This window comes from Glossina fuscipes, unplaced genomic scaffold (genome assembly GCF_014805625.2).
Source record: "Glossina fuscipes isolate IAEA_lab_2018 unplaced genomic scaffold, Yale_Gfus_2 27, whole genome shotgun sequence".
In the NCBI taxonomy this organism is placed as follows: Eukaryota; Metazoa; Arthropoda; class Insecta; order Diptera; family Glossinidae; genus Glossina; species Glossina fuscipes.
This window is the reverse complement of record NW_023998422.1, coordinates 4,007,029-4,024,387: the sequence shown is the minus strand read 5'-3', so window position 1 is coordinate 4,024,387 and position 17,359 is coordinate 4,007,029. Positions and strand designations below refer to the sequence as shown.

General features: G+C 35.0%; 4 protein-coding genes across 9 annotated transcripts in view; 1 reads left to right on the top strand and 3 right to left on the bottom strand.

Annotated features, from left to right (window-relative positions):
* Nucleotides 1-2,311: 2,311 nt before the first annotated feature.
* LOC119635941 (cytochrome c oxidase subunit 6A, mitochondrial) lies at nt 2,312-2,930 on the bottom strand. Its single transcript, XM_038030982.1, has 2 exons — nt 2,729-2,930; nt 2,312-2,650 (listed from the first exon to the last, which is right to left on the bottom strand). The coding sequence occupies exons 1-2, from the start codon at nt 2,820-2,822 to the stop codon at nt 2,418-2,420; spliced, it is 327 nt and encodes a 108-aa protein (XP_037886910.1). The 5' UTR covers nt 2,823-2,930; the 3' UTR covers nt 2,312-2,417.
* Nucleotides 2,931-3,021: 91 nt separating this feature from the next.
* Nucleotides 3,022-7,045, top strand: LOC119636030 (translation initiation factor eIF-2B subunit delta). 2 transcript variants are annotated; one of them, XM_038031103.1, is made up of 6 exons: nt 3,022-3,132; nt 3,324-3,905; nt 4,340-4,735; nt 4,786-4,965; nt 5,023-5,150; nt 5,218-7,045. In XM_038031103.1, exons 2-6 carry the CDS (start codon nt 3,390-3,392, stop codon nt 5,777-5,779), a joined length of 1,782 nt encoding a protein of 593 aa, XP_037887031.1. In that variant the 5' UTR covers nt 3,022-3,132; nt 3,324-3,389; the 3' UTR covers nt 5,780-7,045. The 2 variants fall into 2 exon arrangements, with proteins under 2 accessions (XP_037887031.1, XP_037887030.1); XM_038031102.1 differs by lacking the exon at nt 3,022-3,132 and adding an exon at nt 3,207-3,235.
* A 42-nt stretch (nt 7,046-7,087) lies between these two features.
* Nucleotides 7,088-17,359, bottom strand: part of LOC119635666 (myotubularin-related protein 8) — a 47,181-nt gene continuing 36,909 nt past the window's right edge. For 3 of the 5 annotated variants that reach the window (XM_038030593.1, XM_038030590.1, XM_038030591.1), the window contains 9 exons: nt 10,438-10,572; nt 10,144-10,373; nt 9,933-10,068; nt 9,483-9,859; nt 9,295-9,421; nt 9,116-9,228; nt 8,952-9,042; nt 8,768-8,896; nt 7,088-7,572 (listed from right to left, as the gene is read on the bottom strand). In XM_038030593.1, coding sequence (XP_037886521.1) covers nt 7,435-7,572; nt 8,768-8,896; nt 8,952-9,042; nt 9,116-9,228; nt 9,295-9,421; nt 9,483-9,859; nt 9,933-10,068; nt 10,144-10,373; nt 10,438-10,572 — 1,476 coding nt within the window. In that variant the 3' untranslated portion in view covers nt 7,088-7,434. The remainder of the gene's footprint in view (nt 7,573-8,767; nt 8,897-8,951; nt 9,043-9,115; nt 9,229-9,294; nt 9,422-9,482; nt 9,860-9,932; nt 10,069-10,143; nt 10,374-10,437; nt 10,573-17,359) is intronic. The other 2 variants (XM_038030594.1, XM_038030592.1) reach the window with 1 other exon arrangement.
* Nucleotides 10,783-12,065, bottom strand: LOC119635667. Its single transcript, XM_038030595.1, has one exon. It carries the CDS (start codon nt 11,791-11,793, stop codon nt 10,858-10,860), a length of 936 nt encoding a protein of 311 aa, XP_037886523.1. The 5' UTR covers nt 11,794-12,065; the 3' UTR covers nt 10,783-10,857.

Here is a 17,359-nt window from a genome sequence, read left to right as displayed (position 1 = left end):
TTTTTGTGCCACTATTTGTGAGATAAGCGTTAGTCAGGCACTCAACAAAAGCGGACGAAATTTAACACAAATTCCGTCTAAAACTCTTTTTTTGTAAAAAAATGTAATTTCTTTTGATATTTAAACAATAATAAAACGCATACAAACACACAAACTATTCTCATAAGAAAACTGAAATAAGGAACAATACTCTATTTACGAGTATATCCGCCTGAGTGATCGAAGGCGAGGAATCTCGACTAGCAACTCAATAGTGGTGGGTTCGAATCTCAAGTGCGGTAGAGTTTTTAATAAAAGCCGATAGCCTTAGATGCTAGTGCTTTAAGAGTTTAGTCTTAGAATTTATTTCTCTGGCAAATGAATAATAATAATACTTACGATTACTATTTTTCTTTGTATAACCTGTGCTTTTATACATTTTAAATAAAAATCGCTAGGAAATTTGATATCATGAAACCTCAACTTTATTTTAAAAAAGGAGAAGAAAGAAAAATGTAGACACAGTTATTTAAATGATGAAGTGACAATGAAACGGAAGTGCCATGGATAATACATGCACGCCTTATGAGGAACGCCATTATGACAGTGAACATATGAAGAAAACTTACTGTCATCACGATAATGTGGAAATTGAATGCCACTATATTCATGTCAGTAAGGATGCTTTGCAGTCTGTAAGTCCAAACCTACAACCTTGGCTGAAGTTTTAACCGTCGTAATTGTCTGTGTCCCAGGTTTAATTTGTAAGTGGTTTGGTGAAGGAAGTGATTGAAATGTATGTGTGCACAATAACTGAGGTTGACTTAACAGACAAACAGATACGTATATATACGAACTAACGGACGAAAAATAAGGCATACGAACAATGTGACCGGTTAATAAGCAGAACATACCACCCTCTTTAACATCACTACATATATTTATATATATCTGTTTTTTTCTTATTTTTGTTGTGATCCTTAATCCTCATAAACGCTATTTCTGCGATTAATGAATAAATAAATCATCAGAATCTAATTCGTCGGCTGATTGCCATTTACTGGCAGTGTGTACGGTATCGATTAAAAATCGTCATGTTTAAAGGAACTGTAGGAACAAATTACGCCAATGTGCTTTTGAAAAAGAGTCATACAAGTTTGTTAAAATGTTCTTCGCCCATATGTGTTATTTTAACCACTATACCGGGAAGATACCTTTCGTACTCGGATTTTTGGTTATCGAGAGTTCATAATTCTAAGTCGTCTTCTAAGTTACTTTATGCACTTGCATAGAAAGCACAGCCTCAGTGGTATCTTTGTTTGAATCTCATAAGCATCTCCAAGGAAAAGCTTTTAAGGGAACAAATATGTGTTGCATACGGAGGGTCTTTTGCCGTCAAAAAGTGGTCTTTAATTAATTGCTTCACAACATTTTTTGATTCCGTCAAAAGCTAACAAACGGTTAAGACATCTTTAAAGATTTGTACCTTGGTTGGCGACGCCTTCCTCCCAACGCCTATATATAAGAATTGCTTTTTTACGTAACTTGCTTAAAGCGATCCCTCCAAGATATAAATCTATTCTACACGAATTCACACTAATTTTTTAAAACTATTTTCTACGGATAGAAGTAAAACAAATTTGAATTGAATGCGTATAAGAAGAAAGCAAATTTTGACTGCAACTGCAAAACTCTTTCGAGACTTGGGCTGGTTGGAAAAATGAAAAGACATTTATGCAAATACTTTCTTTTTGATCCATAATATGCATTATAAATAATATGGCATATAAAGCAATTAAGAAATTTATATTCGGCCTGGATCGAATCTCGTATATCTACCACCATCAAAATCTTCTGTGTAGGACAAAATTTTTCTTGCATCTTTTATTTCAATTAAAGGCATTTTTAACAAAAACAATTGAAAATATTATTGTCGGGCTCGGCTGGCTATTAAATACTCTACGCCACGTTATCTAACACAATTCTTATTTTTGCCATAGGGCATAAAAATTCCATTGAACCGTATATTAAAAACTACAACCCATTGCAAATAAAGGCACATAAACAAGCACAACCTCTCAATTTCCTTACCTCGTCCAGCTAAGTTCGAAAGTCAGCGAGACTGATTCAAGAGAATTGTATTTTAATTATCCTTTTCTTAAATATTTTTAATATATTCGAAGCCAATAAACTATTTATTCAACTGCGGCAACAATTTCTATTTAAAAAACCATTGAAATATTATTTTTGTTAAAAACCTATTGTGTAAATAAATAACGCGATTGAAAAAGGGTCAATATAATTGTCGCTCTCAAAGTTAACTAGACTTATCAGGTTCATTTTGTTGCATTTTATTTTAGCCCATTTTTTATACTACAACTGAATGACTGTGATTGTATCCTACTTCGTGTTCAATAAAACCCGGCCAATCAACGTATTTAAGTCTCATAGCCATCAGGCAAGGCATTGGTATGTGGATTATGGAACAATGATTTCGTACCATCGCCCCAGGGGAATCTTTTCTCACGTCTAGCCAAATAATCATATTTCACGAATGGGGGACGAGCATGATGCGCGTGCTCTTGATGCGCCAAGTACGCATTTAACATGCACAATCCAATGGCAGGAAAGGCTACAAAGAAGGACAAACGCTTCCATACTTTATGGCCACCTAAAAACAAACAATAAGCATGAAATAAATTTTCGTTATATAATCACATTCTCAGATAAGAACTATTTTGGAGCATACCTGAATGCTCGCCGGCAGTGGCGGCTGTGCCCGACAATTTAGGAGCACTTAGAGCAATTTGACGACGAATTACTTGGGAAATTAAGGCTGACATCTTGCCTTCTTGTTTAATCAATCTACAAATAATTTTCTTTTCAATGAACGAAAAAATAAAGCAGTTCAGCGATTAGAGTTGCCTTGCTTTAGACACAGATAAAGATTGCCACCTTTATTAATATAAAAATTACTTAGAAACGAACATTGGCAGCTCTTACGTAATCCAAATAAAAACTTCCAAAACAATCCTGTCATATCAGTTGTTCGTGCAGTATGCTTCTTCAAATCAAGTTGTCTTCGTAGGCACATATTAATCCCGTAGATTATTTCTTTTGAGAAAATTTCAATAATAAATTAAAAATTAGCAGGTAAGTGTTTGCACATGTATGAAAGCAGAAAGAGTGTTGAGTAAAAACTGACTATTACTTTGTTAACAAGCTTGCAAAAATGTTAAACGGCTTGGAATATAAGGTATTATTTGTAACGTTTAATCATAGAGAAATATAAGCAAAAATTTGCTTGATGGTTTTTTCAATTTCAAATAAAATTCAATTTTTAGGAATCTTTAACGTCCGGTGCACAGAAGCATATCAAAGCGAAAAATCGTTTGGCTGGCTTAGTAAACATGAAAAAAAGTTATACAACTACAGAAATTAATACAGAAATTAAAGTGGAAGTTAAACTGGAGACTACATCCATTGTTAAAGTTGAGGCCCTTAAGCATAATAAAACTGAGAGTGTTAACACCAGTGAACAATCGGTTGTTATTCAAACGATGAATATCGACGACGTGCCGAAAGGAGTAGAGAAAACTCGTGAAGAAATTAAAGCTGAACGCGAAGCCAAAAAATTGGCCAAACAAGCGAAAAAAGTAAAGTCCAATGTGGGAAAACTTCAGGAATCCAAAGAGCATGTTGCTCCTAAGGAGGTCGATTCACTGGCGATTTCAAACGATGTTTCAGGTAAAGAAAACAATATGGGAAAAAGTGTAGAGCGGATTAATGCCAAGAACGAAGGTAAAGAAAAGTTTAACCGAACAGATGAGCTAACCAAACCTGTTGCCGATGCGGTTGTTGAAGATTTGGCAGGAGACAAATTACACGGCAATAAGGCAATCAAGGCAACTTTATTAGAGGAAAAGGTGAGAAAGTTAAATGTTTCCTTTATTTCTCTTGTACACATATATGTCATGTATCCGTTTCGTTTGGCATACCCATCTATTAATTTTCTTAAAGTTCAGAAATACGAAGTCAAACCCTTCGTTATAAATGATCTGCCCATCTGTCCACACCTCTGTGCGACTTGAAACCTCATGACCGAAAGAATTAAGTAAAAACTGAAATCAGTTTTAAACATCTGGCTTTCATTCATTTTTCAGTCGCCTTCAAAGAGGCTGAAAATAGAAAAAAGTAAATCCTCACAATGCGAAAAAAAAGAAAGAAAAATAAAATACTTGGCAAACGAATTCAAGCATTCGCGAAAATAATCGCAATCAGGAATTAAAAAGACCTTTGCTTAGGGTAGAGGGTATGCATGATTCCTTCCTTATAATGTCATAAATATGTTGTATTCCAGAAAAGAACTTCGTTAACAAAGGCTGAGAGAAGAGCGGTGCAAGAGGCTCAGAGGGCAGCGAAATCTCAAGCTCAGAATCAAAAAGAGAGTAAGAATGTGCAGAGCAAATCAACAAAGACTGCAATAAAGACATCAGTTAAAACTGTTGTCCAAGAGCAAAAAACAAAAGTGTCCACTCCAACCACTTCAGCCACGTCATCTGTAAATGTTGCCCCTTTCAATGACGGCGTTGTAAGATTATTCAGGCATTTGGAACGACCTAACACCAATGTAAATTTATTCATAAATAACCCACTAATTCACCCCAGTATTGCGCGTCTGGGTGAACAATACGCTAAGCGTATAATAGTCGGTTCAAATGCTCGATGTTTAGCTTTCATGAATGCCATGAAAATGGTAAGTTGGTGACATTCTGAAGCATACCTGAATAACAGTTTGCAAATTAGGTCGTACAAGATTTCGAGACACCTCCGAAGAAGGAGTTCAACCGCAGCTTAGAGGCATTTATGAAAAATTGTGTTAATCATTTGCAACAATGTCGTCCGTTGGCCGTTTCAGTGGCAAATGCTTACAAAAACATTAAACAGATTTTATTGCAATTACCCACCGACCAACCAGAATCCGAGGTATAAAAGGAGCATTCAAAGATAACTTATTTTGAATATAAAGCTTCATTTTTACAGCTCAAAGGTAAACTGGTCAATTTTATCGATATATATATCGAAAATCAGATTTACAAAGCTGCTCAAGCTATTAATTCAATGATGCAAAAGAAAATTAATAACGGTGATGTTATACTCACCTTTGGGTGGTAAGTTTTTAAAATCATTTGCCTTTCATTTTACTTTCAAATTTCTCTCTTTTTTTATTTTTAATAGCTCCTCCTTAATTAACTACATATGCGAAGAAGCTCAAGCTAGGAAGATAGATTTTCGTGTCATTATCGTGGACTCGCGTCCTTTTTGTGAAGGTCAGGAACTTTTAAGACGTCTTACAGCCAAGAACATACCATGCACTTATGTTCTCATTAATGCCGTTAGCTTTGTGATGCCAGAGGTTACCAAAGTTTTATTAGGTGCGCATGCTTTGTTAGCTAATGGCTATGTTATGGCTCGTACTGGTACTTCTCAAGTCGCTTTGGTAGCGAGATCTTTTAATGTACCGGTGTTGGTGTGTTGTGAAACTCACAAATTCAGTGAACGTTTTCAAACCGATGCTATCGTCTATAATGAGCTAGGAAATCCTGATGACATAGTAGTCGACGATAAGTGTTGTCTAACTAAATGGCAAATGAAAAATATATCACCTCTTAATTTAAATTATGATATAACACCGCCCGAATTGGTCACTGCGGTAGTAACCGAAGTATCAGTTTTACCATGCACCAGTGTACCAGTTATTTTACGTATTAAACCCGATTGGTTAATGTACGCTACTTAATGTTATTGTATAGAATCTTGTGAAAGAAAGGAGATGCAGTCCTCTGTTTGCATAAAATAAAATTGAATATTTTAATAATAACTTATTTACGTTATATTAGTATAAGAAATTAAATATGAAATATTTTTAGCGCAAAAAGTCTGCTATCTGCGATAAATGAAAATAATGGGGAAAAGTGCTTTTATTTTTAAGTTATGCTCCCATTAAAACATTTCTGAAAAGCGACGAATTTGATAATATAAGTGATTTGAGTAGACCATTGAAATCATGCTGTCTGCTAATAATAACACATGCTGCAAAAGGTTCCCAGTCTTGGCGACGAATGCAAGACCTTCAATTCTATTACTTCTTGCTAGCAGCGATCTGACGAAAAAGATGATTTTCAATGTTGAATACTGCACTGGACAGAATCTATTAATACACATATAAAACGTGAGTCCACCAGTTGTATTTAGCAATAACAATAGATGACCAATATAGGGCATATTAGTACCAGTTCCTCGCACCGGACGGACAATTATCAATTGTAACCTCCGTTTTTATCTTATTTGCTGCACTCTACTCACTTTTGGCACAAGAGTGTATTAAGCTTATGCGGATTTTTGCAATAACCAGAAGGACTCAACTATTGTTATACACTTTCTGAATTGGTCCATCTTCTACTCTTGGGTACAGCCGCCAGATTGCAATTTTTAAGATATTTCGATTAAATTTGCTTCACCAACGTCTTTTAGACGGAAGGCGAGCACTGTTAAAAAAAGAAAATAGTTCGGATCGGATATCAAGCCTCATCGTTACATGAATAACTATGAAATGGTATTTAAGGACGAGCCGTTTCCCGCGATAGTGTTTTTATTTATTTTATAATGTGTATGCCTGTATTTCTCCAACTATTCTGCTCCAAAAGTTGAATTAAAAACCAGAATTGTGTTCATCTATCGTTTTGTATAAAAATGTTAACCTCCTATAGATTTATTTATATAAATAAATAGAATAATGAATTTTTCTTGGCTACGATTAAACATGTACGTATATTTTATTTATTTATTCTTAAATTCTAGATACATTAAGTTATGCTTTCTTATTCCCTCAAGTATATATATGCTTTGATAAAAGTTTGTTTGATAATGTGGTTAATGAATAAATTAAAATTCTTGCCAGTGTTTTGCTTTAAGAGAGACAAACTTGATGTACTGATGATATATATTTTCACTGTATATATATATATATGCATACTGATCAAGTATAGGTTTTTACAATAATTTGTATTTTTTAAAAAAATTGTTAAGGATTGTGCTCTAACAGCTATTTTTAAAACTATTTAAATACAAACAAAGAAAAAAAAATCAATAAAATTAATTAAAATAAAAAGAAGAAAACGATCACTTTAACACACACAGCTAAGCTATTGAATTTCAATTTTTTTGCTTAAATGTTTTTCTGCTTTTTAAATATTTTTAATAAACAAATTAACAAGAATTATTTAAACTGTTTTCATAGAATTCGATGCAATCAATACATTTATACATGCACATGGGAATGAATGTATTGTAAATTTAATATTCCATATATTTAACACAGCAGCGCAAAGTTTTTTAGTATACAAGCGATACAGGAATTCAATTTTTTGCAGGCGTTGACATTACATTATGCATTTACGGACTAATTTTTTGTACCAAACGAAAACATGTACGACATACAGGTACCGGTCGTCCGCTGTCTTGTCCAGGTAAGGGTATGTTTTTATCAATACAACGCTCGCAGAAGACATCGCCACATTTCCAGCAATGAGTCTAAGGCAAAATAAAGAAAATTATATTCCATTTACTATTTTGATAAAAGCATTTTAAAGTTGAACACCTTTCAGCTGAATCTAAAACATCCACTATATATTTTTTTTTTATTTTTTTTATTTTATATATTGGTAGGTGAGATAAGTGCTTTAGTCTTCTGTATCAATTATCGTGTAATTGAGAATTTTAAAAATGACAAGCAAGCCTTGCGCATTTTATTTGCGATTTAATCATGCGAATTTGGACTGTATAGTCCTTCGCAGATAAATAAGATTTTTTAATCAAAGCTATCACTCGCCTTGGTAAACAATTAATTAAATAAAAAATACGGTCGAAACAGTGTTAATGCATCGGGCAATATTTTGCCGGAGTTAGGCAAAAAAGGGAATATATTTTCTGCATATAATCTCCTTCAATGGAAATACATTCAGTCCAACGTTTTTCCAATATTTCAAAAATAGAACTGTCATTGCAGGCTAGATTTGGGAAAGCAATTCCAGTTCCAATTCATACGATTTGCCATTGCAGCGATCGGCTGTGGTAGCGTCCTTTTAATCCACTGTGCGTAAATGCGGCACTCATTATTCCCATGACTGTATATTCATAAATTATTGAGTTCACATCCATATGGCGAATATGTATGAAACATGAGAGATATTTATTGAACTTATAGGTTAAGGTCGACCTCAAAAACCAAACTGCTTTGGTTAATTTTGCTTGAACTCATGCATGCGTGCAAAATCATTGCACCGAGATAAGAATGAAATGGAAACTATTTTTGTGCCTTATCAGCACTTATGCTATTGCAAACTTTTGCAATGCAATTATCGTTTATGCCTTGGTTGTATAGTCTCGGAAATAGAGACTCTGTTTTCATTTTCCACTACATTCCATAGGGAAAGTTTAAGAATTATCGTATATTGTGACAAATGTTCAAAAGTTAAAACAATCTAAGGAATAATCGCCGATTAATATGAAGCCAAACAATTTATGACCAGAGGTCTATGGTTTTATGAAAGTTGGGGTCTGTCTTACTATCTAATGGACGCTTTGAAATGACTAGAAAAAAAATCACATCACTCAACAGTCCTATATAGGAGGATGGATAAAGTTGGTCTTACCCGTTTCATATTTTAATTAATTATTTCTCTCTCGACTCGCTTTACTTTATTTAATTTAAACCTTTATCTTTTACCTTTTTACTAAACTGATCAAACGGTGTTGAGCAAGAGCAGACAGTAACTTTACGCATTGGTTTCCAATCAACGGCAACCGAATCTATTTCTTCCGCCAAACCATTAGGATCAGCATCTTCGGAAAGCTGCTGAAGACAAATGTTAGAGATTTAATAAAAAAAAAAAATTTGCTTGAGGACTTACGGATAAATTAGCAAAAGATATTCCACTAGGTTTTAAAGGATGATCATCGTCAGCTGAGGAAAGTTCACTTAGCTTTTTATCATAGTTATATCTATATAAGAAAAGGACAATAACACAAAAACAAATCATAACTGATGGCAACTTTCAATACAATAAACGCTTACTTGTTATCATTAATTTCGGTTGTAGGAGTTTCTTTGGAATTAGTTTTTGTAACAGTGACATCTTGTAACTTTTTAGCTGATTTTGATAAGTAATTTTTAAAACTAGCAATCCGCTGTTAAGTGATATATTAAGAGTTTATCTTATGAAGCAAAGAGAAAACAAATGATTGCAGGCAGACCTTTGTTAAATGCTGCACATGGTCCTCCAGAGAATTGCAATGATCTTTGCTGGCCAATAGTAAATCTCCTAAAGGTTCACGCGGATGTACACCACTTTCGAAACGACTATACATACCACGCCAAAATCTACGGAGATCATATACATTTTTTTGTAAAATAATTTGCCATTATTCGATTCCAAGCTTACTTTATACATTGTGGCGCCAGGTTAGCTTTGATGGTTTCATCTACATTCGGTTTGTACAAAGGATTAATGTATTCATTTAAATGATTGGTCATATAACCCCATAAGGAAAATGTACGTTCCGTTAATTTTAAATCCAAGCGATCCTTTTCACAATTGCCAACGAATGTACCAAATTGACACGAATGCACATGATCGTGTAAAATTAGTAGAAAACGTTCGTTAAATTCGAAAGCATCGTTACGTTGCGACATCAGCTGCCAAGTGCAGTCTAAAAATTGTGTAAAAATTGGTGAGACTTCTCGATTATCAGTTTGTATATGGCCGCAACGATCACTGAATTTATGACCAAAAGATAACCAATCTTTCTCGATCAAAGACTACATAAAGTTAACATAAAATGTAAGGTAAGTGTTATTGTTCTTGTTGTTGTCATAGAATATATGAATTCACCTGAAAGCCTTTTATAGTTCTATAAAAGGGATCCAACATTAGAGCAGCCAATGAACAAACTTGAGCGGTACGATCCCAACCGTCCGAGCAATGCACTACCACTGAAACTCCTTTGTCCACCACATTTGATATAAAACTGCAACAACAACAACGGGAATATTGAAAGGATTACAAAAGATAATTATTTTATTCTTGCTTGGTATCTTTTTACCTGGAAGTATCCAAAATAGAGCGTATATGCTTAAGCCAACCAGACGATTCTAGAGCATTTAGGAAGCCGCTCATTGTCGGTGTCTTCTGTTCACAAGCCTCGACAAGCTTTTGCAAGCTTGTACGTTGCACATGAATATTCTCAATGCCGAGAAAATGGAATTTAATATTCTCATAGAATGCTTCGTTTTCATAACCTTTTCCAGTAGCACGATTCGCTAAAGCATTTATCTGCCAAGAAAACAACCAAATTGAAGTGCAATGCGTGACGATAAAGGAAAGCATTTTCACTTACCCGAGGTCTTGTATCCACAACATACATATAATCAGAATTAGGATTTGTTTTGCGAATAGCTTCCAACATTTGCTCATCTTCCAGACAGCGTGCACTAAATCCCGACAAAGGCTGACTACAGCGGCATATAGAAGCCTATAAAGACGTGGTAGGGAATTGAAAATGAATGAAGTTTCCTTCTAAGCTAACTAACAACTATATTGGTCGCCTAAGTTACTTATTAAATAAATCGGGAAAAAAATTTTTCATATTTTTATCATTTTTTTTTATTTTTATTTTTTAAAACGTTAAGCAACAATTTCATAGAAAGAAAAAGTTAGTAAAAATGTTTTACATTATTTGAAAAACAAAATGCATATGAAGATGATTAGGATGATCATGACGACAATGATAATGATGAAGATGATCAAATTCTAATAGTTATTTAGGTCTTGCCGGTGGCCAAGCTGGCACTGGTGGTGGCAGATTGAATTTTTCTTTAATTTTCAAAAATTCATACGATTCGCACACCATTGGCGTTTCGAGACAGCGGCATTCAATTGGATGTAACTTCCTTGGGGGGGGTTTTATGCATTCTGAATAGGACGGATAGGGAGTGCATTCTTTCTTGCAGCCCGAAGGTGCACGAAATACTTGGCATTTATTATTTTTTCGGGCTGGTGGACAGCATGGCATTTTAATTTTGGGGCGGCATGGTTTCATTTTCTCTTGTTTCAGGTCACTCATTGATTTTTTCATGCACTGCTGCAGTAGGGTATAGTCGATTTTTAATTTTTCTGCACTTTGTTCGCAAGCGCTACTTACTGGAGCCTTTTTTGTTGATTTCGGTAACTCCTCGTCACATTCGAAACAGCAAAGTTTTTGTTTTCTCTTTTTGATTGGACATGGCAGCCATGTTTGCTGGTATTTCCGTTTATTCTTATCGGAAGCATGATAAAGAGTCTCGTCCGTACGTGGAGTTATCTCACAACTAGGCTTATAACCAGGCAATGTTGCCCACATTGACTTGAACGGTTTTTTTTCAATTTTTCTCTTTTTCGCCTTTCTCACTTTACAGGGACCTTCACGGTCCAAGCCTTCATCGACGCAACATCTTAGTTTTTGTTTAACTTCAATAGAAGTCGGTTTGCATTCATTACCTCTATGAACTGGGCAAGCACCTGGGCCAGCGCAAGTGGGTGAACACGGTAAACATCCACTTGGTGGCATTTCAATTTTTCTGCCTTCGCATAAAGGCGGTGGCTTCCAAGAACCCTCAATCATAGTATGCTTTCCATTCCAGGAAAAATTCCATTTCAGCGACCACTGCCTAGCAGTGGGCAATAATGTTTTTAACAATTTGCATAAAACGTGCATTTTGCTTTAGCAAATTTAAATTTTGAATTTGGTTTTAAATTTTGAATTTTTTTTTTTTTTTTAAATAAATATTATTTGACGAAAGAATCTCACATATTCCTGAATATCAAACTGTAAATGTGTATATTTCAAGTATTTTGAAATATTTAAAAATACGAGCATATATGATCGAAAAATTTACGACAGAAAATGTTATTACAAGTTGTAAGTGGATATTAGATCGTAAACATAACGGAATATTTGCATAGGTAGTGAGCGGAGAAAACGCGCTTCAATTTTTTAAAGAGGCGATGGGGTATTAAAATATTTTGAAGGATTCCGTAGGATTAGATGTAACGAAATGTTTCGGCTAAAAGATGAACGCCATTGAATATTGTATGGATGCAAGAACTTTTCGACCTCTTCCTATAAAATGCCTTATTTTGAAAAGTCGCTATACGAATGATCGTGGGGTGGAATATACGTACATAATCTCACCCTGACATAAAACATACATACTTGTTAAGAGAATTATAAAAAAAAAAAAATTCAAACTTGCTTGCAATTTTAAATAAAGTTCAAACTAAAAAAGAAAGAATTTGAAAAATATTTGAGTTTGAATGGAAATCAGAAGAATTCAAATAGCAGAAGAGTTCTTCAAAGCAAGAAAATTGGACTTAAAAATAATATTTGAGATAGACTTCACCTTTGACTGTCTCACGATCAATTAATTGCCATTTTTGTTAAGAGCTATAGTGGATGGATGGACTTCTTTTCCCTACATACAAAAAAAAAGTAGAATTATTGTCAATTTGCATAAGAAAGCAAACGAGGCAGAGAAATAATTACATTACGGTTTCAGAAAAACAATGCGATTCAATCAGGAAGAGCTCCAGTAAAGCCTAAATGATTAAGTAGCGCGTTGGAGCGCATATCTACCAATTGCACGCAAGAGCAGATCATTGAGAAGTGTCTTATGTACTAGATTTTACACAAAAGATTTACTTATGAATAATATAGACCTTTAGATGAAGCAGTGGAATTGCATTTGCCACATTATTCATATGTATGGTATGTGTATATATTTTTGTTTTCTATCCTTAGGTGGTACACGCAATAATAAATAAGAAAGTTATATTCGCTTAGAGCCGAATCTCTTACGTCCCGCGCTTTTTTCTTTCTGGTCTCACTTATTTAAGTGAATCGGACAAAATATCGACTAACAACTATGATCGTGGTTTTCGAATCTCAAGTACGGTAAAGTTTTTAATAAAGCCTATAGCCAGTTTTGGATGCTAGTGGTTTAAGATTAGTCTGAGAATTTATTTCTTTGGCTAAATTAATAACAATATAAAAAGGGGTCGGATGGGTTTTACGAAGTAACCACTTTCAGTGGGACAAACTTATTTTTACACCTAATAAGAGTATCGATATATATGTGTCTATATGTAGAAATGTATGTGCATATATTCTGTCACAATCTTATTCAACAAGAGCAAAGCAATGATTCAAAGTTTACTTTGATTCTGAGAACCTGATATTGCATGATTTTGATATCTATCGGCTGAGAGGAGGAATGTATGTATATCTCTTCCATTTTCCCAAATTGTATTGATTGGGGGTAGCCGGCTTTAATGGAACAAATAAAATGTTTTGTACGACTTTGCTTCTTGAGAAGAGTAAGGAGTAATTTTTCTAAAGTTCATTTACGAAAAGCTAGAGATGGTTCATATTTTCTTTCTCGCTTTCAAACAGGCATTCACTCAGCTCACTCAATCTATGAAATTACAAATCGACACTTATACCTTTACTTATTGTTCTCTAGTGACCACTATCCATATGCCCCCACTGCCCCCCATGGCAAGTTAATGCGAAGTAATGTAATGAGTCTCTTTATAGGTCAATGCTTTGAGCAACAAATATATAAGAGGTTTGTACAAATTATTAAAGCACTTATCCATTTTTTTTTTCCCAACATATAAATCTCTTTATTAAGATTTATATCAATAAAATACCGCCCAATTATTAAGAAAAGACATAGAAAGTTTGCAAGAATGTAGAAACTTTTTTACCACCACCATCTCTTCTTTATAATTGTTGTTAACCGCTTTTAAATTAAGCAGATTATTTGGGCCTTGGTGGCCAGGCCGGCAAGGGTGGTGGTAGATTAAATTTAACTTTTCTTTTCAAGAATTCCACAATTACGCAGCCTGCGTCCAGTTGCCAGCATTTACATTCGACAGGATACGGTTTTCGGGTAGGTGGACGTTGACATTCTGAGTAGCTCGGATATGGAGTACAGATCTTCTTGCATTTGGACTTAGGCTTGCCTACACATTTTAAATTTTTTGCAACTGGTTGGCAACATGCCAGACGAATTTTAAGACATTTAGGAATCTCCTTTGGTATTTCCTTAATAGATTTCTTCATGCATTTCTTGAGTAACTCGAAGTCGACCTTCAGTTTTCCATCATCCTCGGGGATTGCACTCTGTACTGCAAGTTTTCTTCTTTCTGTACAGGCGGGCGATGCTTCTGGCAAGTCGTCGAAGCAACAAAGTCTCCTTTTTCTTTTGATCGAGCCGCATTCATCCCAAGTTTGTTGATATTTACGTTTCAGTTTATCGCTGCTATGGTAATATTCCATGTCATGACGTATTGGCAGGACACACCCGATAGGTTTGTAATCTCCCCACATTGATTTAAGAGGAGGTGGATATTCAAGATCGTGTTCCAGATTATGTTGATGAATTGCTCCTTCACAAGCATCTTTTGTAAGACAACTCTCCGGTTTCTCATCACATTTTGTGTCAGCAAGAGCTGGACAAACACCGGAAGCATGACAAGGAATTGCGCACGGTTTTGCCGAACAAGGTTTTTTATTTTTATGAAGGCTGCCACAAGTGGGTGCGGGACCTTCGTTATTAACAACATACCCAGAAGAATAGCGTCTTTTCATCCATAATCTGGAACAGTTCTTAACAGCGTTAGTCACCTTGAAAACTTTAAACATGATATAACATATAAAATTTTGTAGTTTTCCCTAAATATAGAAATATAATTTGATATTTTGAGGCAGAAAGGGAGTATAAGGAAGATTTGAACAGATTAAATGAAAAAAGCCGAATGAAGAATATTTGAAAAAATTTCTCTGACAAAGTGTGAACAAACGCTTACTAGGATATCTAAATGAGCGCACAGTAAATAATATGGCAAAGTAGTAAAAAAAATCAATGAGTTATAATAATAGAACCTGAAACCTGTTTAGGTCCTACACTATTTGTGGAACAAGGGCATACTAAGTTTATGCGAATGTACGCAGCACCCAGGGCGACTTGAGATAAATACACCTTTTATTGCACCGATCGCTGAACAAATCTAAGCTTGTCTGCCTGTCGGTCCATCTCTTTTCCTTCTCTTTAAGACTACAGGTCGCATTTTTTAAGATATTTCGATGGAACTTGTTATGTTGACCTTTTTGGCCCAAATTGATAATCATTCGGTTAGGGCCACTCTAAAGCCTTATTATATCCCATCCTGTTTGTGAGGTAATTAAGTTTACACAGATATTCATGACACCCGGTAGGGATTAATACGGGTCCATATTTTATTGTACCAATCGATTCAGAATCATTTTTTGAAGCTTTGGAGACACTTTGATGTGATTTGTTATGTTGAGGTTTTTTGGCCCAAGAGCGAACCAATGGTTTTGATCCGAATACTTTTTATCATCTGCGATGGTAGTTGCCTTGAACTTAGTCTGGCGAGCACGATTCACAACTTGAGGAACGGTTCTAGCTTCGGTTGCAAATGTATTATACATCTTACATATTGTATATTCTATCCCCCTTACAGCACTTGTGTTATAAGGGTATATTAAGTTAATGCGAATGTATGCAGCACACGAAAGGACTTAAGATAGATTTACCTTGTATTACACATAAGCGTTTTCATGAAATGTTTTGGCCTAAGAACGAACGCTATCGAAAGTTGGACAGATCGGAGCACATTTTCAAACACTGCCTATAAAATGCCTTATTTTAAAAAGTCGTTATATGAATAACTTTAGGGTGGTTGGAGGGTATTTCATGGTAGGCCCTGACTCATCATAGCTTTTTTACTTGTTCTTATCTCTGAAAGACAAATAATCGAATCTGAACATATTAAGGTGAAATTCTTTTGCGAACTTTTTATGCCTAGTTAATCAGTTGCTTTAGCTTGATTTGAAAGGCTGATGACAAAATTTGTTTTCATGCAAAGGCATGCTCTTCATGAAAATCCGCACATCGGAGGATGGCAAACTTAATTTATTTCCTAAAAATTTTATTAATTTCCAGTTTCCATCGTAAAAAACTGGCCAACTGGTCCAAATTTTTCATACCAATTTAGAATTTCCAAGTGCTATTACTCAGCGAATTTTAACGAACGCTTTTGAAAATTGCAATTTCATATAATAACTTTTCCGAACCATAGCGTTCATTCTTGAGTCAAAATACGCCGCCGTGCCAAATTTCACCAAAATATTTTGAAAATTGTCACTTGTAAGTTGAACACATAAACACATGGACAGACGGACAGACAAACTGATTCGATCGATATAGTAAAGGTTGGGTCTGTTTTAATTCCTTCTGGGTGTCACGTACATCCGCACAAACTTAATATATCCCATATCACGAGTAGTATCAAGAATAAATAGTGTATTAAAATTCGCCTTCTGCTCACTAAGTTCTGTCATCCGTATCGATCGGACTACTAGTTCTTTTGTTTGATACTTATCACAACGATTGGGTTGCTAAGAAAAAATAATTAGGCCCTTTGTCGCGTCTGCCCGCATTTAATTTAGAATTATCGTCTGTGGCTTGTCGCATTGTACTCTGCAAGCTCTTTTGCTTGAGACCCATCACTTCGATTGGATTGCTAGGAAGGAATAAATCCGCTTCGACTTGCCACCCGCCCATGTTCAGTTTAGAATTAACGCATTAATTGCTTAGCGAATTCTAAGCTTTTCTAAGCTTTTTTAGCGATTGTCAAGAAAAAGATTCGTCCTAAAATTTCAACACAGTGAAATATTTGCGAGTTTCGAAATATTCATTGTTTTCATGCTTACAGGACGAATAAATAAATAGATAAATAAAAAAAAAAGAAGACAGAATTAATTGAAAGTCTTGATCGGTAACCACTTGTGAGTGTCCATAGTAACGTGACTTCGTAAGTAAATAAAACTAATAAAACTTCAAATATGCAGCTACGCGTACATATCTTTATTATTCCACTTTCAATTTTCAACTATATAGAGACATTTTTCAAAATTTCGCAGAATACTTATTTCTATATAGGCAGTGAAGATGATCGCGCACGCTGCAAATCCCGTTTAGGTCGCGCATGTGCGTTAATCTTCATTGGGTACATAAAAATTATTTAGGTCTTGGGGGCCAAGCTGGCAATGGGGGCGGAATTTGGAATTGTTTCTTATAGGAGAGGAATTTCATAACTTCACACGATGCTACAGGATCCTGACAACGACACTCAACCGGGGGGGCTGGACGACCAGGTTGTCGTTGGCATTCGGAAAAGCTTGGATAGGGGCA

Bases quoted from the DNA above. Each gene is read 5' to 3' on its own strand.
- LOC119635941 (XM_038030982.1), bottom strand. From the start codon at position 2,822: ATGTCAGCCTTAATTTCCCAAGTAATTCGTCGTCAAATTGCTCTAAGT. The intron at 2,651-2,728 runs GTATGCTCCAAA...GTTTGTTTTTAG, and splicing joins CACTGCCGGCGAGCATTCAG to GTGGCCATAAAGTATGGAAG.
- LOC119636030 (XM_038031102.1), top strand. From the start codon at position 3,212: ATGTTAAACGGCTTGGAATATAAG. The intron at 3,906-4,339 runs GTGAGAAAGTTA...GTTGTATTCCAG, and splicing joins CAACTTTATTAGAGGAAAAG to AAAAGAACTTCGTTAACAAA. The intron at 4,966-5,022 runs GTATAAAAGGAG...TCATTTTTACAG, and splicing joins CCGACCAACCAGAATCCGAG to CTCAAAGGTAAACTGGTCAA.
- LOC119635667 (XM_038030595.1), bottom strand. From the start codon at position 11,793: ATGCACGTTTTATGCAAATTGTTAAAAACATTATTGCCCACTGCTAGG.